Here is a 22570-nt window from a genome sequence, read left to right as displayed (position 1 = left end):
ATGTATAGGAGATGGGTTTATAAGTATATTGAAGAACCAATCGGGGAACAAACTATTTTAGACACAAAAAGCTGGAGTAATTCAGCGGGGCAGGCAGCATCTCTGGAGAGAAGGAATGGGCGTCGTTTCGGGAAGAGACCTAGCTTCAGACCCATACTACATTCCTTCTCTCCAGAGATGCTGCCTGTCCCACTGAGTTACTCCAGCTTTTTGTGTCTATCTTCGGTCTAAACCAGCATCTGCAGTTCCATCCTAAAAAAAACTATTTTTTGATCTGATACTGCTCAATTAAGCAGTTACTAAATAATCTAGTTATAAAAGAGTTACAATAATAGGACAAGTGTAGTTCAAGACACTAGTTTTCAAAGGAAATTAAATGAGGGGACAAGTTTAGTGGGTTAAATTGGAAAAGTATATTAAAGGGCAGGTTATAATGGAATAATAGGCAGTGGCGCAGTAGGTAGTGCCGCAGTCTTACAGCACTGGAGACGGTGGTTCAATTCTGACCTCGGGTGCTGTCTGTGCGAAGGTTGCACGTTCTCCCGGGGACTGCGTGGGTTTCCCCCGGTTTCCTCCCACATCCCAAAGATGCGCGGGTTTGTAGGTTAATTGATCTCAGGTGTAGATGAGGAAGTGTGATAACAGGACTAGTTTGAACGGTTGATTGGTGGTTGATGTGGACTTGGTGGGACACAGGATCTGTTGCCATGCTGTATCTCTAAACTAAACAAATGATTTACAATACACTCCACTAAGTTACAAAAACAGGATAAGTGGCCCGATAAAGGAAATTAAAGGTCATATTACATTTAAGGAGAAAAATCAACAATTTACCAGAAAACTCAGTCAGCCCAAAGATTGGTAGTATTTAGATTATTGCAAAGAATGGCCAAGAATTTAAAAAGGGGAAACAGTTTTAACAGAGTAAACTAACAAGGAACATAACAATAAAGTTCTATGGGTGTGCAAACAGGGCCAGGATGGGAACATTGGGTCCCTCACAGTCAGAAACATATATATATGGAGAATAAAAACGCGGATGAGGAATCAAACAAATACTTTATTTCGGGTGAAGCAAAGCTTTATGTTGATCTGGACTGGACACCAGGCATCATTGGAGGACCAAGGATGCAAGATTAGTAAATATTTGTAAAATACTGCAAGGATGTCAATGATCCTGAAAGCTGACAAATTCCCCAAAGACTGACGGTCTGCATCCCAGAATTTTGAAAGAGTTGGCTTTGGAGAGAATTAATATTCCTGCTTTCATTTCACAAAATTCAACAGATTCTAGAATAGATCCCGCAGATTGCAACGTGGCGTTTATGATTGTACCATTTTGGAAGAGAGAAATTCTTGAACTGTTGAAATAAGGAACTGCAGGTGCTGGTTTACTAAAAAAAGGCACAAAGTGCTGGAGTAACCCAGTGGGCAGGCAGCATCCCTGGAGATCATGGGTAGGTGATGTTTCGGGTCGGGACATTTCTTCAGACTGATCGTGGGGGGGGGGGGGGGGGGGGGGGGGGGGGGGTGTGTAAGTGGAAGAGAAGAGCTGGAAGAAAAGAGCCTGGCAGGAAAAAAAAGCCTGGCTGGTTAGTAGGTGTAGGACAAAAAGATTGAAAAGTTACAAATGTTGAAGCTAGAGGATGGGAAAGGGGGGGAGGGGGGGGGGGGGGGGGGGGGGGGGGTAAGCATATTGGTGGGCAGTCCAGGTTGGACAAAGGCCCAAGATGAGTGGGGCAGTAGGGGTAAGACAAAAAGATTGAAAAGTTACAAATTTTGAAGCTACAGCATGGAATGCAAGAGAAAGGGGAGGGAGAGGAGAAATAGGTGCAAGCAAGTCCAGGTGGGGCAGTCCGGGTGGGGCAGTCCAGGTGGGGCACATCGGGAGGAGGGCGGAGTTCCCTAAAATTGGAGAATTCAATCTTCATTCAATCTTAGGTTGTAAGCTCTCTAGAATTTAGGAGATTGAGAGGGGATCTTATAGAAACTTACAAAATTCTTAAGGGGTTGGACCGGCAAGATGCAGGAAGATTGTTCCTGATGTTGGGGAAGTCCAGGACAAGGGGTCACAGCTTAAGGATAAGGGGGAAATACTTTAAAACGGAGATGAGGAGAACTTTTTTCACACAGAGAGTGGTGAATCTCTGGAACTCCCTGCCACAGACGGTAGTTGAGGCCAGGAGGCTACATCGGAAACACTGGATGCAGTTGACGAGGTTAGTGCATGTGAAACTCTGTCTTACCTGGAAGGACAGCTGGAATCCCGGGATGGTGTGAGGGACAGGTTCTGTCTTACCTGGAAAGACTGCTGGGGTCCCTGGAAGCAATCCTGTCTCACCCGGATGGATGATGAACTGTTCATCTGTTATCTGTAGTAGGGAATCTATAAAGAACACAATGTCAAGACACTTTGAAAATAATATGATTGAAGAGAGTCCACTACATGGAAAATGATGTTTGACTGAGGTATTGGTGGAAGCATCCAATGAAGTAGATGAGGTGGAATTAATGGTATGTCTAGTATTTTGGAATGCTGTTAATAAAGTCCCTCAAAGGATTTTTGACCAAGAATATAGCTAAAAAAAAAAAAAAATGGGAAGAATATACCTCGATTAATTGAAAATAAAGAAGGAATAATTTAGATATTGCCAATATATGTCAATATTCTTCAGTCTGAAGAAGGGTCTTGATCTGAAACTTCACCCATTCCTTCTCTCCAGAGATGCTGCCTGCATCACATTTTGTGTCTATCGTCAATACATGACTGGTGGGGTATCCAGGGATTGGTGCTGGGCCCTCATTAGTTTTGCTCAGGGGATAAAATGAAATCTTTCCAAGTTCGTTGAGAACATGAAACTAGTGAGAATACCTGTAGTCATTAGGATGCAAAGCGACTCTATGGGAATGTAGACAGGATGAGCGCAAGGTTAACAAAGTAGCAGCCCGCCTCATCTTGTCTGCATCCCCCGACTCCTCTTTGCATTCTCATGACGACTGATATTCGCATTTAAGTTCATGTTAACATCCAACTCCAGGCACAAAAATAGTTTTTATTTTTAAATGGTAAGAGGATGGTGTTCACAGTGATCTCGATGTTCTTGTACACAAGCCACTGACAGCCAACAAGCAGATACAGCAAGGTATGAGGAAAGCAAGTGTTATGGTGGCCTTTATTACACAAGGGTTTCAGAGTAGAAATGTCTTATTACAATATATTGGACTTGATGCGCCCATGCCTGATGTATTGTGCATACGTTTGGTCTCTTTATCTAAACATAAAATAGTTGCAGAGGGAATAATTCACTAGACTGCTTCCTAGGGTGGCAGGTCTGTCATATTTGGAGTTATTGAGGAAGATTGGCTTCTATTCCCCATCATTGGCACGAATAAGAGGTGACGACTGAAATATACAAAATTCAATTAGGGCTGAGTAGGGTGGATGTAGATATAGTTTCCCTGGAACAAGGTGTCTATAAATAAGTAGTCGCCCTAAAAGGAGTGTGTCACTATAGGACCAACCTAGGGGGAGGTTTCTCCATTCAAGAGTGGTTAGGAAATCTCTACATCAAGGTCTGTAAACACCCAGCCATTGATTGCATTCATTCAACCCAGTGACTGAAAGATTTCTGAATATTAATTGAACCAAGAGCTGTGGGAAGAGGACAGATCAACATCAGAGGTGAGACATCAGCCGTGAAATTGTTGAATGACTTGTTGGAGGGGAAAAAGAGCAAATGCTCACACCTACTCTGTCTTTAAAAAAAATGTTTTAAGTTTGATTCTTTTGTCTTAATAAACCATTCCTTCACACATTTCTGTATTGACAGTGTGAAGGAATGCTTCATTACCAAATGATACGATTTAAGAATGGAAATTGATATTCGACAGAGGCGTTGGAGTTTTCAGGCTGTATCGAGTAGAGTAGATGAGGTAGAATTAGTGTTATTTCCAGTATTTTGGAATGTTTTTGATTGTCCCTTATAGCTTGACTTTGCTCACTTATTATGTGTTATTAGCTTCCTAACGTTGAAACTATAAAAACACACATCCTTATGTTTCTATGATTAAATGTGACTGGAACAAATTAGTGTGTTTTAACAATGACAATGCACAGATTGGTTAAAATAGCTAAATAAAACTTTAATAAGTCTAGTTGCAAATGTACATAAATTGCACAGCCACATATTTTAACACAAACAACTTTTCTGTACATTATTACAGGTTAAGTAAGCTGAAGTGAATCCAGCAAATACTTTAAACATACTTACAAAAGTGTAAGGATATAAAACGTACAACAGCTTTCTAGGGACAAGTATCAGTGGGCACCAGTCACTTGGAGTCAGGGCCTTTCCCACACAACACTGAGCACAGAGCAAAGGTCCTGGTTTGTCCACAGCCAATGAAGCCCCATGGCCACACATCTCACCACAGGGCAATCACAAGTTTAATTTAGATCCTCCAAAATCAGTGATGAAAACAATGTCACAGAGCTTTTAGGTTCAATTGCTAAAGCAAGAAAAGTACTTATTGTAACATCTTCATGTATATTTTTCCATTCCAATATTGTGTGCAGAGCCAATATCACAACGCTCTAGTCCAATAAACCGGCGGGCTGCCGTGGGATGTTTATGATTGTCAATAACATGCACACACACATCTGCCACTGGAAGCACAATATGCACAATCTTTGGCACAATGCTCTGCTTGAGAAGGTTAAACAGCATCATCCTTTTAGGAAAGTGTTTTTGTCCAAGACACAAAAGTGCTACTCGGGAGCTCTTTCAGTCTCCACTACAGCAGATGGCACAAGTTTTTAAATTAGTCCAATATTCTTGGAAGAATTAAACTTGGTCTTTAATTATATTAGCTTTGGGCTTGAGCAGAATAATAAAATACTGAAGCAAATTGTTTTTAAAGATACTATTCATAGTTTTGGAACACTGAGTAATAGGCAGTTTTAATATTAATTTACCAAACTTAAATACATTCAAATAAATGGTTTTTGATTTGTGGAAGCTCCCTGCAGGCAATGATGTACTCTGGGACTCTGCATATATTAATAAATCCCCAGTGGCTCCCTGATCCAACTCCTAAAGATAGCCTCAGGTAGACAACAAAAAACTGCATCATTAATGCAGAAATACGTCTAGTGTCATACAGCGCTGGAGATAATGCCAGTAGCAATCACAGCTTAAGATACACAAGTGATTCAGGGACCTCTGATGAACTCCAGAACTGAGGAGCAACCCTGCAGTCCCAGTAGACCTTGGCTTTTATCCCCCCTACCATAAACGGAGATAAATATATATATTTAAAACAGTGGAATGACTTTGACAAAGAGAAATTATTTACGCTAGAAGACTTTCACAGTTTATAAAATAAATGAAAATAACATTAAGGTCACGATTTAATTCAAATGGTAAACACTACTTCTTGTAGACCTACAGACTATCCTGCTTGCATTGAAAAAACAATTAAAATTATAAAACTGTTTGAACTGCAGTAAAAATATAAGTCGACAAAGGAATAAAATATTTTTTAAGGCCGTTTTTCAAATTGTTATACCAGGCAGGTATAGACAGTGTGGTTTGGCAGTGCACTTAAAAACTTCTCTTTTTCTTTCCATCTCAGTTTTGCTAATGTCGTCCACAGCAGGACATCAAATGCAGCCTCCGTGACCGGTGGCATTCCTTGGCGGGGCCTAATTGAGAACCAGTTTGTGATCCAAATCACTGGTGCTGTCGTGATACTTGTCATACACCAGTGTAGCTAAATACAAATGCAACTCAAGATGCTGCAAGTCTGAAAAGTCAGGAAATATAACAAATGGCCTGAAGAACCACAGAATCACAGATTGCAATCACACAGTGATTTTGTTTGCCTATATAAAGTGGTTTTAACTTGCCACCATTGGCTTTTTTTTATCAGACATTTTAAACAACAAAAACAGCAGTTAAAGATGCAGTCACTGTGCTGGGGCTTTGAGACAAGCAGTACCAGAAATAGATGTTAACTATATACAGTCTACGCCGGATACATAGAGAGAGCTATAACACAACACAGATGCAGAAACTGACTTGCACAGTTTAAAGTAAAATCGGGAAGGAAGTTGTACTTTCATCTTTCTTTTATAAATGCCCGCATGAACACACATAGGTATAAATTTAGTAGAACTGTTAATACAGTATATTTGCAAATATGTTTTTTTTTTTTTAAATCAGGATTTTCTTTTGAAGCAGCAGTGGCGAAGTCCATGTTTCCATGGGAGCAGCAGGATATGGAGGGTAAGATGCTCCAAACCATCAGAAAACACTGGTGCACTTATGCAGAGAAGATCAGCTTATCAAGTCACACTGAACATAACCAAGATGATACAGAGATTAAATGCATCCATTAGGTAGTGATTCACATACTTGCAATGAACATAAGCTTTCCAATTGCTTCTTTTAAACCTTACTCTGATTCATAGCAGTGCGTTTCCGTTTTGTCCACAATTGTGAGTCAATGGATCTTTTCACAGATAGATCCCACTGCGATCGGCATTCTCCCATCTTACTGTAGTAAGTTTAATGTAGTGGTTAAAAGTCCTTAAAGCATTATTCTCTAAAAACAGAAGATGGCTTCGCTGGGTCAGATGAGCTGAGTGGTATAATCTGGACAGAAGACTGTGCATGAATCTCCACTTTGCCATCAGCTGTTTAGAAAAGCATTTTCTTATAAAAAGTTTCAAAGTAGGAAAACTGTATTTCCCAAAAGGTAACATCGTGTGCATGGTAAAAGTGCAATCGAGGCATTGCTGGCAAACTGTCAACAACAAGGGACAGATTATTCCTCTTACCTACCCAACAGGAATAGAAACAGCACAAGTAGGTCAAAATTAGAAAGTGGTACTCATCAGTAAATTTAGAAATAACAATGGGACCAAAGCACTTTTAATCTATAAAACTGGTCTACACTTCTGTCTGTATACTCAATTTTGATGTAAACAAAGCAACAATCACATTTTTCCACTTTCCAGGTTGACTTCAATGGCCCCAAGAAGTTGCAGGTACAAGCACTTAAAACAGAGTGGTTCAGGGGTTATCAAATAGAAGATGCACTGGAAAAATATTCTGAGAATTGCTTTTTGGTTGCAATTATTTCATTTCAAAATCACATTGCACACTCAGATCCAGCACCTACGCCTAGTTTAAGCAGATTCTATGGCACTCCAGTGCAAGATATTTGCTTGAAAACTTTCTAAGGCTCACTACTCTTGTTGTAACAACATGCTTCTCTTTGACATTAGGTAGTCACCTTAAATATACTTTTTATAAAAACACTAAGTTAATCACAAGATATTTGGATGAAAGTTTTCCCGTTAGCTGTAACTGACGTCAGTGCTTTAGCACAGCCGGTGTTGAAAGCACTCGTGATACAGGATGACTCATTTCATCCACACAGGGCAGCACATCAGCAGTTGCTGCTGTTCCTGAACTCTCCGTTTTCGGTGATCTGGAGCTTGGTGGGATTGGTGGGGGAGATGCCGTTCCTGCTCTGCATGCTGTAGCGTTCCTTCAGTTGCGTTAGTGCGGCCATTAAGCGAGCGTTCGCCGCATCCAGGGAGACAATTCGTTTCTCCTGTGGAAAACAATAGCAGGGTAACCACATCAAATACCGTCCTTCCTTGAAACACCCCAACATTAAATCAATTTACAAATCTTTTCGCAACCTGACCTCTTTCCTATATTTAAGATTTCAGGCCAAAGCTTCTCAATGAATTTATTTCTGATTATTTGTCCGTTAAAAAGCTATCTCTGCAGCAATTTGAAAAATAAATAGATTAAGTTAATCCCGGTGGCATTTCCAAGGTCAAGCTCTGGAAGATGCCGTGCTGTTGCTTAGCATCCGCTCCCAAAGGCCTCGCTGCTTAAAGCAACAAACTAACTGAGAATTTCACCAATAACCCCTCCAAACTGCCGGGAAGGCCGGGGGCTGCATTGCCTTGTGGAGCTTTCCAAAGCAGACGGACAGGAAAGCAAGGTACATGTTACATGAGGGAATACGTGACTGTGAGTTAAAGCGCTGTGCAAGCTGCTGCCAAGTGTACTGGGATTCAGGGCCACGATCGCCTCAAAATCCTTGGTCTGTTACTAACTTTCTGCTTCGGCATACATGATGCATTTATATCTGCGCTTAAAAGATACACAGCATTAACATCAGGACAGACACAAAAACGCTGGAGTAACTCAGCAGGTCAGGTAGCACCTCTGGAGAAAAGAAATAAGCCACATTTCGGGTCGAGACCCTTCTGCAGACTGAGAGTCAGAGGAAAAGGGAACGAGAGATACAGGTGGTACTTCGGCAAATGAATGGAAGAAATGCACAAAGCAAGGATAATCAAGGACAAGGGTCCATTATTGGCTGTGGGATAGGTGATAACGCTGTTACTACAGCTTTTTGTGTCTATTTTTGGTTTAGACCTGCACCTGCAGTTCCTCCCTACACATTAACATCAGGATGTTTGTTCTGAGGTTAGGAAAGGTCAAAGTGCAAAATAATTCTTGATTGCATAAGGCAATGTCTTTTTCAGATAAAATACTCAAACTAAGGTCAGCATTGCACCTCATTCTTTGTAGGTTGTCTAAAAATGACACACATGTTTCTTTTCCTCCTTCCTTAGTTACAGTTCTCCTGACTAATGTATTCTGTCAAGAAGTGTTTTCCTTGATTCCACAATCACAGAATGGTTACTGTAAGGAAGGATGTCATTTGGAATATTGAGTCTATACAAGGACAAATTGATTGATCCCACACTCTCTGCCCAAGGCCCTTCAAATTTTCTTAATTCATACAATTCTGTTTTGAATGCTACAATTAGAGACCACCACGTGGAGCCGTACGATGGCAGCCTCGCCAGCGGTCTGTCCCGTCCCTTTCTTCTTTTGTTGTTTTTAGTCTGTTGGTGAATGTACAGTGGCTTGCAAAAGTTTTCATACCCCTTGAACTTTTCCACATTTTGTCACGTTACAACCACAAACGTAAATGTATTTTATTGGGATTGTATGTGATAGACCAACACAAAGTGGTGCATAATTGTGAAGTGGAAGGAAAATGATACATGGTTTTCAAATTTTTTTACAAATAAAAAACTGAAAAGTGTGGCGTGCAAAAGTATTCAGCCCCCCTGAGTCAATACTTTGTAGAACCACCTTTCGCTGCAATTACAGCTGCAAGTCTTTTGGGGTATGTCTACCAGCTTTGCACATCTAGAGACTGAAATTTTTGCCCATTCTTCTTTGCAAAATAGCTCAAGCTCAGTCAGATTGGATGGAGAGCGTCTGTGAACAGCAATTTTCAAGTCTTGCCAGAGATTCTCAATTGGATTTAGGTCTGGACTTTGACTGGGCCATTCTAACACATGAATATGCTTTGATCTAAACCATTCCATTGTAGCTCTGGCTGTATGTTTAGGGTCATAGTCCTGCTGGAAGGTGAACCTCCACCCCAGTCTCAAGTCTTTTGCAGACTCTAACAGGTTTTCTTCCAAGATTGCCATGTATTTGGCTCCATCCATCTTCCCATCAACTCTGACCAGCTTCCCTGTCCCTGCTGAAGAAAAGCATCCCCACAGCATGATGCTGCCACCACCATGTTTCACAGTGGGGATGGTGTGTTCAGGGTGATGTGCAGTGTTAGTTTTCCGCCACACATAGCGTTTTGCATTTAGGCCAAAAACTTCAATTTTGGTCTCATCTGACCAGAGCACCATCCTCCACATGTTTGCTGTGTCCCCCACATGGCTTGTGGCAAACTGCAAACGGGACTTCTTATGACTTTTTTTCAATAATGGCTTTCTTCTCGCCACTCTTCCATAAAGGCCCGATTTGTGGAGTGCACAACTAATAGTTGTCCTGTGGACAGATTCTCCCACCTGAGCTGTGGATCTCTGCAGCTCCTCCAGAGTTACCATGGGCCTCTTGGCTGCTTCTCTGATCAATGTTCTCCTTGCCTGGCCTGTCAGTTTAGGTGGACGGCCATGTCTTGGTAGGTTTGCAGTTGTGCCATACTCTCTCCATTTTCGGATGATGGATTGAACAGTGCTCTGTGAGATGTTCAAAGCTTGGGATATTTTTTTATAACCTAACCCTGCTTTAAACTTCTCCACAACTTTATCCCTGACCTGTCTGGTGTGTTCCTTGGGCTTCGTGAAGCTGTTTGTTCACTAATGTTCTCTAACAAACCTATGAGGCCTTCACAGAACAGCTGTATTTATACTGAGATTAGATTACACACAAGTGGACTCTACTAATTAGGTGACTTCTGAAGGCAGTTGGTTGCACTGGATTTTATTTAGGGGTATCAGAGTAAAGGGGGCTGAACACTTTTGCATGCCACACTTTTCAGTTTTATTTGTAAAAAAAAATTGAAAACCATGTATCATTTTCCTTCCACTTCACAATTATGCACCACTTTGTGTTGGTCTATCACATAAAATCCCAATAAAATACATTTACGTTTGTGGTTGTAACATGACAAAATGTGGAAAAGTTCAAGGGGTATGAATACTTTTGCAAGCCACTGTATGTTTTAGTGTATCTTTAGTTTTGTATTATGTGGGGGATGGGGGGGGAATTTTTTTTATCTCTTTCCTCGACGGAGATGCAACTTTTCCGTATCGTATCTCCGTCCGTGCTGTGACCTAACATCGAGGAGCTGGTGGCCTCTTGCTGGGGATCGACTTTGGGAGCTGCCAACCGTGGGAGCTTCGACTGCCCCGATCGCGGGAGCTTCAATCGCCCCGACTGCAGATGCTTCGACTGCCACGACCGCGGGAGAAAAGGAGGGAAGAAGATAATATATTACTGCCTTGCATCACAGTGCGCTGTGGTGGATGTTCATGTTAATTTTTATGTAATTGTGTGTCATGTTGCTTTTTTGGTAAATCAAATTCCTTGCATGAATTTACATACTTGGCTAATAATTTAATTACAATACAATACAATTAAATCTGTCTCCATCACCACCCTTGGCAGCACTTTCCAGATGAACCACTCACTATGTGAACAATTCTTCTCATGTGTGGTTCATTTGCCGATCTCCCATGACGTCCTCTGATTCTGAGCTCCTCCATGAATGGTTACTGTTTCTCTTCCACTATATCTGATGGTACACTTAACCATTTTAATACCTTTGTGAGATCCCCTTGCTACCTTCATCAATGTTCTCCTGCATTCTCTTTAAACTCTCAACAAGTTGTAGCCAAACCAGTGATTAATGACCACCAGGGGCGTTGCACGATTGGCAGCCCCGCCAACACTCTGTCTGTTTTTATGTATTTTTTTGTTATTTTTAGTACGTTTAAAAGGTTTGTGTAAATGTTCTCCGGTTTGTTTTATGTGGGGGGGAGGGGGTCGGAGGAAACTTTTTTTCAGTCTCTTTTCCCTGCCGGAGATGCGATTGTTTTCCGGATTGTATCTCCGGTTGTTCTGCGGCCTAACATCGATGGAGCTGGAGGCCTCCTCGGACTGACTTTGAGCCCCACCGCGGGGCGTGGACTTAACATTGGAGCCGACCCCTTGCCTGCGATCGCTCCAACCACGGCCTGTGGACTTTATATCGAGAGCTCGCAGTCTCGGGAAAGGCCGAGTCGGGAAGCTCCAACGACGCAGAGGATCGACAAGCCCCGATCCAGGGTCTGATCGCCTGCCGCGGGGGAGCCGACATCCCCAATGCACGAGCTGTTCGCCCCGATGCGGAGGGCCCAAACTCCGCCAGCTATGGGAGTCTTGATCGTCCCGTCAACGGAAGGCTCGAGGCCCCCGACCGCGGGAGAACAAAGAAGGAAAGAGATTTAACTTTTTTTTTGCCTTCCATCACAGTGAGGAATGTGGAGGAGTCACTGTGGTGGATGTTCATGTTTAAATATATTTTGTGTGTTCCATTGCTTTTTATTTGTATGACTGACTTGGCAAATAAAATTCCTCGTATCTTGTAAAACATAATTGGCTAATAAAGTATTATTGTATTGTTCATGATTCCCCTGCACTTGAACTCCAGGACTCTGTTTATAGAATCCTAGATTCTCATGGTTTTTTAATTTAAAAATAAAATGTGCTCAGCTACTTTCCTCAAACTTTACACATATACTTCGGATCTTCTTGAAAACGTTTATGAATTATGCCTTCTGGTTTATGTCACCGTTACTTGTTCTTCCTGCCAAAATGTAACAATTCACATTTCAACAGTCTCTCTATGTTCTCCTTAAACTCTGCCACTATCAACCTAAAAGACAAATACACCACCAAGTTTTATCAAGTTATGGAAAATGTGCTCTACATAACAAGTCAAAACCATTCGTAAAGAAAGACAGTAATCCTATTGTTTAGGACTGGTGGCAGAACTGGGGAGGGGATGGAGAGGGAAAGTAAAGGCTATTTAAAGTTGGAGTTGGAGAAGTCAATGTTCATACCTCTGGGCATGATTGGATCCTGTTGTTTAGTTTGGAGATACAGCGCGGAAACAGGTTCTTCAGCCATTGAGTCCACACCAACCATTGATCATCCATTCACACTAGGTCTGGCACCTTACACCCCAGTGGTATGAATTTGACTTCTCCAATTTCAAGTAACCCAAAAACCCCATCATCTGTCCATTTCCCTCTATAGATGCTGCCTGACTACTGAATTCCTCCAGCTCTTTGCTTTTAGTTTGTTAAACTCATCGGGACTTTGTTTTCATGCTCTTTATAAACTCACTGCCAGTGCCACCAATAGCTACCACAAAAACCTGCAAGAATAGACCTACTACCTACTGCTACTGCACACACAAAACACAAAGTCTTTTTTGAAACAGAGACTCAATATTCGTCCTAAAGTTTTTAAACAAGACAAAAGTTTTGCAGATTAATTTGAAACCATGAATAATTTATATTTAGAGATAATTTCTTCTAATTAACTGAAGTAATTGCATCTTACATGGAGAATTGTTGCAATCCAACTGAATAAATGCAGGGAGTTTTGGACTGGCGTGGAAGGAAATGAAATGGAATAGAATTCGAGTCAGCCTGCATTGCTTCTGGAAGCTCAGGGAGCTGCTTTAGAGCAAGGTAACTATTCAAGAGCAGATAAATGTTCTGTTCTGTGTGTGGGAGATGGTGCCAAGAATAAATCATGGAATCTGACATCGAGGATGAAGTAATGAAATAACTGAAGGGCTGAAGATAGTAAGCTGATTTATAACCATGCTTACAGGTCATGGGGACAATACATGGCCAGATTTATGAACTTTCAGTGGCTTCCTAAATAAGACACAATTTCATTGTAATGCACCTCAGGGCTAGGGGAACATTATATGAAAGTATTAATTCTGAATACTTTTACCTACAGCTCAGATTTCTTCTGAGTAATTTCCTCTTGCGGTATAATTTATTAGGCATATGCTATAGCCCAAAGGTAACAAATGACTTCTGTTTTCTTTCTGCTGCAGACAAGCGCTATGAAGCTATCCCAATGAAATAGATGTTATCGTAGCAAGACATATGTGACCCATCAGAACTGGTTCAAACTGATAGGGGCATTTCAAAATAGCAACTTGCAACAGGAATTGTTTTTCAAATGTTTATGAAGAGGATAAAGAGAAAAGGATATTCAAGTTCTGTTCGACTACAAAGCTGAGATCAGTGCGGGAAACCTAATAACCACTCAGGGTTATTTTGAGTTAAGGATTATGAATAGGATCTGAATTGGGTCTGAAGGAGGATCTTGACCCGAAACGTCACCCATTCCTTCTCTCCAGAGATGCTGCCAGTCCCGCTGAGCTACTCCTGCATTTCGTGTCGTCCATGAATAGCCTCTACTGATGCAGACTAAACTACTGATGTAGATGGACTCTTGGGTCGGGCACAGAGAAGAGAATTGTGACCTAAAATCACGGGGAATTGTTACCTAAAATTGGTGAATGCAATGGTCATACTGACGGCTTTTTAAAAAATGATACAGCGCGGAAAAAGGCCCTTCGGCCCACTGAGTCTATGCCGACCAGCAATCCCCATACACTGGTTCTATCCTACAGATTAGGGAGAATTTACAGAAGCCAATTAACCTATAAACCTGTACATCTTTGGAGTGTGCGTAGAAACCGGAGCACCCGGAGAAAACCCACATGGTCACAGGGAAAACGTTCAAACTCCGTACGGATAGCACCCATAATCAGGAATGAAGCCAGGCTTCTGGCACTAAGGCAGCATCACCGTGCCGCACTGTGTATGTTGTAAGCTCCTCAAGTGTAATAAGAGGTACTGTTTCTCCAGTTTGCATACGGCCTCACACTAGCAATGTAGGGAGTTAGGACAGAAAGGTCAGTGTGGGAATGGGAGTTAACATGATTAGCAACTGGGAGATCCAGCAGGCCTTGGTCGACCGAGCTAACAACCCAGCTGCATCAACATTGAATTCTCCATATTTAGGTAACAACTCTCCCCCTTTTCCACCACCCCTCTATCTTCCCTGTGCCCCACCTGGTTGCATACCCAATTCTCCCACTATCTGTCCCCTTTCTCCTACCCCCCTAGACCCCTCCACCTCCATCCCTTCCTCCAGCTTCACATTTCACTCCTCTTCTTTCCTTGTCTTTCACCCGTTTGTTTCACTTCATCTCTAGCCTTTGTCCAGCCATCTGCCAATCAATACCTTCCTCACCACTATCCAGCTGGTGCGGCACGGTGGCGCAGCAGCAGAGTTGCTGCCTCACAGCGCCAGAGACCCGAGTTCGATCCTAACTATGGGGGCAAAATGTACAGAATTTGTACATTCTCCCTGTGACCTGCGTGGGTTTTCTCTGCTTTCCTCCCACACATCAAAGACATACAGGTTTGTAGGTTAATTGGCTTGGTATAATTGTAAATTGTTTCTAGTGTGTAAGATAGTGTTAGTGTGCAGGGATTGCTGGTCGGCATGGGCTCAATGGGCCGAAGAGCCTGTTTCTGTGCAGTGTCTCTGAACTAAACTATCAATTGCCAGGCGTTAACCCTCCCCACTTCTGTTGAGTTGTAAGCTACCCAAGCATAATATGAGGTGCTGTTCCTCCAGTTTGCATGTACCTCCTCCACAATGGAGGAGCCCCAGGGCCACCTTGGGCTTCAATCCCCCCCCACGTCTTTCCCAGCTTTCTCCCTCCCCCCTTCTACAATCAGTCTGAAGAAGAGTACAGACACAAAACATCACCGACTCATGTCCTCCAGAGATGTTGCTTGGCCTGTTGGCTTACTCCAGCACTTTGTGTTCTGTTTGTAAACCAGCATCTGAATTCTTTGTTACTCCATAGGAACACCAACTCAGTCTCAAAACTGGTCATGCACAGTAAACTTGAGCTGTAAACTCAAGTCCCACTTAAAGAAAATCTTGGCTGCGATGGACATAATTAATTAAATGCACTGACTGCAGAACAAAGAAGTTCTTCATAGCAACGCTATCAATTAAAAACACATTCCTTTATTCCTTATTTTATTTCTATGCAAGCGGATCCAAATTGGCTGCAAAGTTTGCCAATAAAGTTCTGATTTGATTTCCAAGGTTGGCAGCTTATTCTAGAACATCCTGGGAATGCGAGTGACACAATATGATTGCAAGTTTGTCTTCAATTTTTGTTTCTTTGGGTCACAGCATCAAATGTATTCGCTAATTCTTGAATTCAGGGAAATGATGACAGCATAAACGTTATAATTTCTCCCTCATGTGGATGTAGATCCACTTGCAGCGCAATGTTTATATTTCAATAGACAATAGGTGCAGGAGGAGGCCATTCGGCCCTTCAAGCCAGCACCGCAATTTATTGTGATCATGGCTGATCATCCCTGATTATCATGCATTGTTAGTGAGCAACCCCAACAACACACACTCCATCTACACATCATGCTGCCATGGAAAAGCAGCCAACATAATCCCAACAGTCATTCCTTCGCCCTGCACCCATTAGGCAGAAGGTACAGAAGCTTGAAAGCGCGCACCACCAGACTCAGGAACAGCTTCTTCCCCTCTGTCATCAGCCTCCTGAACAGCTCTTCCATAAACCAGAGTACTGTCCGATTCACTCTGCACATTGGACTTTGTCTCTGGAACTGGTGCGCTACTATGCTGAGAACTATATTCTGCACTCTGTATCTTCCCCTTTGCTCTGCCTATTGTACTTAAGTTTGACTTGAATGTATTTATGTATAGTATTATCTGATCTGATTGGATAGCATGTAAAATAAAGCTTTTCACTGTACACTTGACTATAAACCTGAACCTTTGAACTAAAATTATGTCGTATCAAAGAAAACAGGTGCTAACCTGGGCTTCAATGATCTTCTGCTTGGAGTCTACTGCCGCCTGCATCTCTGCGTGATCTTTCTTCAGCTCATCTTCCACAGCCATTAATCTAGAAGAAGAAACAGCACGAGTAACAGCAGGGTCAAATGGACTTAAACGTTCAGTCAACCCCATGGTGATTGCTCACAGTTGCTGATCAGCTGTATTCTATTACATTGAGGCAATCAGATTCTAAGGCAGGTTATCCATCCTTGACACTCGATCATCCTGTAGCAATTGTTTTGAAACACATTATTGCTTCAATTGTGGAGGGTAGGCCCAAGTAGAGTGCAGTAGCACCAAAATATTTTGCAGGTGAAGAGTCATACTGGATACTGTTTCACAGTTGCATAGATCCCTCAGTACATTGCACACATGGACATAGTTCCAATGCTGCTAATGTTTATGCACACATTAAGTCCAAAATGGCTTCACCCTGAATTCACACATTCCTACTTCAAAGAGTACCTTTACCCTGCTAATCTACAGTTGATGGAAGTAAAGCATTAGATCATCTGTTGAACAATAAGCTAACTAACAGAAAATAGTCTGTCCTTTTCCTTCCTTCCATAAACGCTGCCAGACCTGCTGAGTTCCGTCAGTTTCTTTGTTCAAGATTCCGGCATTTGTAGTCTCTTGTGTCTCCATTTAACAGAAAGCAGAGTGGACATAAATAGGTCATTTTCAGGTTAGCAAGCTGTAATTAAATAAGTGCCACAGGGATCAGTACTTCAACCTTAATTCTTTACGATCTAGATAAAGGGGCCAAATTCATTGCAGCTGAGTTTACTCATGGTACAAAAATAGATGGAAAGCAAGCTGTGAGTGGCACATAGAATCTGCAAGGGGATCAAAACAGGTTGAGCAAGTGGACACAAGCAAAGATCTTCTAAGATCTTTGGACACAAACTTGGCAGAGGTGGTATAACGGGGAGTGTGGGTAAAGAGGGAATCTTCTCTGCTATTAATATAAAGCCAAATATTGTTTAAAGAAAGCTTCAGAAGGCTGCTAAACACAGAGGTTGGGATGCCAACAGGAAAGGGAAACAAGTGACAGCAAGAGGCACCGCAAGCAATGATGTAGGTAGATAGAATCTTTGCTGCAATTAAATATGAAAGCACACAAGCATCGCAACAGCAGAGCAGCATGGTGGCACAGTGGTAGAGATGTTGCCTTACAGTGCCAGAGACCCGGTTTCAACCCTGAATACGTCTGCTGTCTGTACGGAGTTTGTACGTTCTCCCCGTGACCTGTGTGGGTTTTCTCCGGGATCTCCGGTTTCCTCCCACATTCCAAAGTGTACAGGTTTGTCAGTTAATTGGCTTGGTATAATTGTAATTTGCCACCAGTGTGTGCAGGATAGTGTTAGTGTGCGGAGATCGCTGGTCAGCGCGGAATTGGTGGGCCGAAGGGCCTGTTTCTGCGCTCTATCCGTAAACTAAACAGTACAGGATGGCGGTGAGTCCACATCCGTGCTACAGTACGGTATACTGTTTTCACCATCTTATTTAAGGAGCAATATTCTGTTATTGGAGGCTGTTCAAATAAGGTTCATCAGATTAATTCCCGAGACTAAAGGGCTTGTTTTTCAAAGATCAGTTGAAAAGGTTGTGCCTATAGATATTGGAGTTTATAATAATGAAAGGTGATCTCACTAAAAAATATAAGATGCTGAGCGGGCCTTGACAGCATAGATACTGAAGATCCTTCCCCTTGTAGGGGATCCTGAAACAAGGCACATCGCTCTCGACTAAAGGGGCCAGCTAAGTTGTAGAGGCAGCGACATTAAATATGTTTAAGACCCAATTAGATTTTTGGAATACAAGGAAATCATGAGATAAGGGAATTGGGCAGGCAAATGTAGTTGAGACTAAAATGAAATCAGCCAGTAATCCTTACATTATTAGATACAAATCCCTGCCTCTTCCATGGTGATCTCCCCACAGCGTGGAAAAGAACTTGCCCATTCTGTTTAAAATCAGGATCAATCAGCAAGGTAGCTGTCTACTTTAATCTACCCCACGTTGATTTAAATAATAGGCGTAGATTGGCATCCTCCATTCACAAATATAAAGCAGCAAGGAGATGACTTAAACCCTTCCACCCAATGTGTGCTCACAATCAATAAAAACGAGTTGCCTAGTAAGTTACCAGATGCATGTCCTTGCGTCCTATTTATTCTGAAAAGGAGCAGAATAGACAGCTTGCAACCAATTTACACAGCTGGGAATATTCAGCTAATCTTCCAACTTCTCAAATTCATTGGGCATGATATAGACTCAGTCAGATGGAGGTTATTTGTCTGTTGTGGCATTCACAGAGCACGCCTTGAAATGTTTTAGGCCAACGTGAAATTAGCAAGATTTGCAATCCCAGGGAAAGATTTCCCCAATCGCTCAAGCGAATATTTTAATGTTAAAATAATGTAACAGCATGGAGGGATGCTTCAGTAATTGCTCTCAATGTCAACGTTAACAACAAATTCACAATTACACAATGTCTCCAAAGCTCCATTACAATACAAAATACAAATGGTCGGCTGCATACCTGCTGATAATGCCTTTCATCTGCACATCCTTGTCCTCTTGCTGTCTGCGGAGTCGTTCCTCACCCTCTTCCAGCCGGGCTTGATACTCCAGCACCATCTTTTGTGTTTGTTCATCTTGGTTCTTTAAATAAACCTCATATTCCTCCAGCCTCCTATTGGAAGCCCTCAGTTTATCCTGAAGTATGGCAATGTCCTGCTGATACTGACAGAGATAAAGGCAGTGAACTTAAAAGCGTTCATTATAAAAACAAAATTAATTAAAAATATTGCTGGAAAAGCAACATTTTCCCCATTTAAAAACAGGATCATTAATACCCCATAGATTTATGAACACTGTGGTCCATCATTATACATTAATATCAGGAAACAATTAAACTACAATGCAAATACTCCTAGTCTGCACTTTATTCCAAACTTGGGGAACCATCTTCAGCAGGGATAATAATCGGGTTGAAGTTTTACATTTAAATTATGGTTTCATGCATTTTGTCGGCTTATGTTACAAACTCTGGATTTAAATAAGAATCTGGGAATTTATTTTTAATTCAAACTGTGCTTAGAGCAAAAAAGGACAAATTCTCCCATGGGTTTGAAGGATTGCATCTTTGAGAGAAACCTGCCAGACCAAGCCCTTTCTGCATAGCAGTGAATTGAGCAAGTACATTTAAAGCCATTAATCTGGAATTACGTTATAAATGCTGCTTTATTGCAAAGTTAGCCAGATTTGAGACTTCTAAAGTACTTAATTCCTCCTTGCTTTTGGGGATAACTTCAGCTCACCATATCAAACATGCTTAATGACCACCTCAGATCGAATTCTCGGTGTTTGTAATGAATACAAAATACATCATTCTCCCCTCTGGGTGAAACAGGCTGCGTGCATCCATTATGGTCACTGTTCAGATAAGAGCTGTGCAGCTGATAAAGTATTCACCTCAGCAGTCTGCCATTTAAGCAGAAGCAGCTGATGCAAGCTTTTTGAAACGATTGGCATTTGGAAAAAAAAAACCCTATATCTCTGTGGAGAGCTACCATTAAAGAGTGGCATCATCCTCTGTAACCATTTACCAAAAAAAAGACCTTAAATAGGCATTCAATTCCAAGAGCAATGCAAGTATCTAATCTCCAGCACAATCATAATTAGTGAATCAAAATTTAAAATCTGAGTGCCAGACACTAGTTTGAACATTTCTGAAGGTTTGTGGAAGTGCCGGAAGATTTATAAACCAATGTTTTCTGCAAGAAGGGTGAAGAATGAATTGACTGCAACAGACAGGGTCTGACTATTAACTTAAATGCATACAGCCAACCAGGAGGCACTGAGCAATGTTATAAAGAACACCAAACCAAGACGTAAACCTCTGAAATTATAAAATTGTGCCTAGTGAGTGTGGGATAGCAAGGATCGGTGGTTGGCAAACACGGTGGGCTGAAGAGCCTGTTTAGTATCTCTAAGCTAAATTAAGATACAGCATGGAAACAGGCCCTTCGGCCCACTCAGTCCATGCCGATCAACGATCATTCGTTCACACTAGTTTTATGTTATCCCACTTTCTCATTCACTCCCTTCACATTAGGGAACGACTTACAGAGGCCAATCAACCTACCAACCCGCAAATCTTTGGGATGTGGTAGGAAAACCAGAGCACTTGGAGGAAACCCACGCGGTCAGAGGAAGAACATGCAAACGCCACACAGAGCAAACAATGATTGGTATATAAAGAAAGACTCTGTATCAAGATAAAATGACCACCGGGTGACTGCCTCGCCAATAGTCTGTCTGTCCTTTTCTTCTTTGTTGTTTTTTTAATATGTGTTAAATGTATGTTTTTAGAGTTCTTTATTTGTTATACGTGGGGAGTGGGAGAGGGGGTTGAGGGAGACTTTTTAAAATCCCTTACCTCGACGGAGATGCGATTTTTTCCCGTATCGTATCTCCGTCCGCACTACAGCCTAACATCGAGGAGTTGGAGGCCTTTGCTGCAGACCGATTTCGAGAGCTCCACCGTGGGAGCCTGCAGACTTACCATCGTGGAGCTCACGATCCCTTTGTCAGGGAGCTCTGAGCTCTACCGCGGGTGTCTGCGGACTTTAACATCGTGGAGCCCGCGGTCTCTGGTTGGAGACCGACATCGGGAACTCCCAAGCCTCAGGAGCATCGATCGCCCCGACGGCTGGTTCGTCTGCCCCGACCACAGGAGAAAAATGAGGGAAGAAGATTAGACTTTATTGCCTTCCATCACAGTGAGGAACGTGGGGAATCCACTGTGATGGATGTTTATGTTAACTTTTATGTAGTTGTGTGTCTTGTTGCTTTTTTTAGTATGGCTGCACGGTAATTCGCATATCACTGTACCTTAATTGGTACACATGACAATAATACCTTTGAAACCTTTGAAAAGAGGTCTACACAAATGGAGAGAAAAGTGTAAATGTGACCAACTGACAGATTCTGAAATGCATCAGCAGGATTCAAGGAAAATATAAGATGCATAAAATAAAAGAAAAATAGCATGGAAGAGATACATAACATTTTGTAAATATATTACGAATGTCAATAGGGAACAAAAATGGTTATGGGTAAGACTAAAATTAACAAGAAAACGGAATAGCTGATTATTGTGATTAATGAATAGATTTTATCTTTTTTCACAACAGAAGACAAAACATTAAATGAAGGAAGTTACTGAATTGTATATTACATTTGGTAATTTAGGAAGAAAATAAGGATTTATATGGATAATTTTCCAGGAAGTAATAGTTTCCACTCAAGGTATTTGACGAAAGAAGAAAATTGCAGAGAAGTTAAGTTATAATTTTATTAAATTCTTTAGATTCAGGAATTGTACCTTTGGATTGGAAAATTGCAACCATCACTTCATTACTTGGGAGGGATGAAAGAAACCAAGCAAAGACTTTGTAGTTTAACATTGACTGTATGCAATGCCCTTGGAATTAGCAGAGGAAGAGCAGCAAGGATTTGTAAAAAGCCTCTTCATTAGTGGAAAGACTATGGACATCATATATTATCAATTTCCAAAATTGAATTTGATAATATTACATAAAACAGATTAGCACAGAAGCAACCATATAGAATTGGAGGCAAATATGTTACGGAAGGACTGAAGTCAAATGTCAAAATAAAGAGACTCTTTTTTGATTGGTGATGTTTTTCCCATAAAAATCCATTTTTAACCCTTGTGGTTTTACTATATACAAATATGAGAGGACAGAGAGTGTGGTACACCAAGTTTTCTGGTGGAAACGTTTCAAATTGTATTGATAAGACTAAGAGTTGTATGGCTGAGTTTCAACGTGGGAAAGTTTGAGATGCTTTATATTATAGAAAGGCAAATAAGTGGTATTATGGCATCAAATCAGCTAAAAAACAATTACATCTTGGAGCAGACTTTAAGGGCTCAGTATCTGTCCTATTCCGAAGAGTGTACTGAGATAACAGTCAGGATCAGTTATGTCTACTCATCTATTCCAGGGAACTCCCTAGTTGACAAAGTCATCCATTCACTGTGCCTGGATTTTTTTATTAGGAAACAGCTCAGCCTATGTTGAGATCAGTCTCAGTGAGACCAGGGAGGGCGGATTCATCCCAGTGATGTTATGAAGGGATTCCCTCTACTATAGCCTCAGCCCATCTGTACAGGATGACTACATTTAATGGAAACCCATAAA

The 22570-nt window shown here is 41.6% G+C and overlaps 1 protein-coding gene across 8 annotated transcripts in view; it reads right to left on the bottom strand.

Moving 5' to 3' along the window:
- Window positions 1-4122: 4122 nt before the first annotated feature.
- The window catches only part of LOC129711830 (disabled homolog 2-interacting protein-like), a 625376-nt gene continuing 606928 nt past the window's right edge, over window positions 4123-22570 (bottom strand). For all 8 annotated transcript variants that reach the window (XM_055659772.1, XM_055659773.1, XM_055659775.1 and 5 more), the window contains 3 exons: window positions 18880-19082; window positions 16314-16401; window positions 4123-7623 (listed from right to left, as the gene is read on the bottom strand). In XM_055659772.1, the coding sequence (XP_055515747.1) occupies window positions 7456-7623; window positions 16314-16401; window positions 18880-19082 (459 nt within the window). In that variant the 3' untranslated portion in view covers window positions 4123-7455. The remainder of the gene's footprint in view (window positions 7624-16313; window positions 16402-18879; window positions 19083-22570) is intronic.

This window comes from Leucoraja erinacea, chromosome 31 (genome assembly GCF_028641065.1).
Source record: "Leucoraja erinacea ecotype New England chromosome 31, Leri_hhj_1, whole genome shotgun sequence".
Classification (NCBI taxonomy): domain Eukaryota; kingdom Metazoa; phylum Chordata; class Chondrichthyes; order Rajiformes; family Rajidae; genus Leucoraja; species Leucoraja erinaceus.
This window is presented reverse-complemented; position numbering and strand designations above follow the sequence as displayed.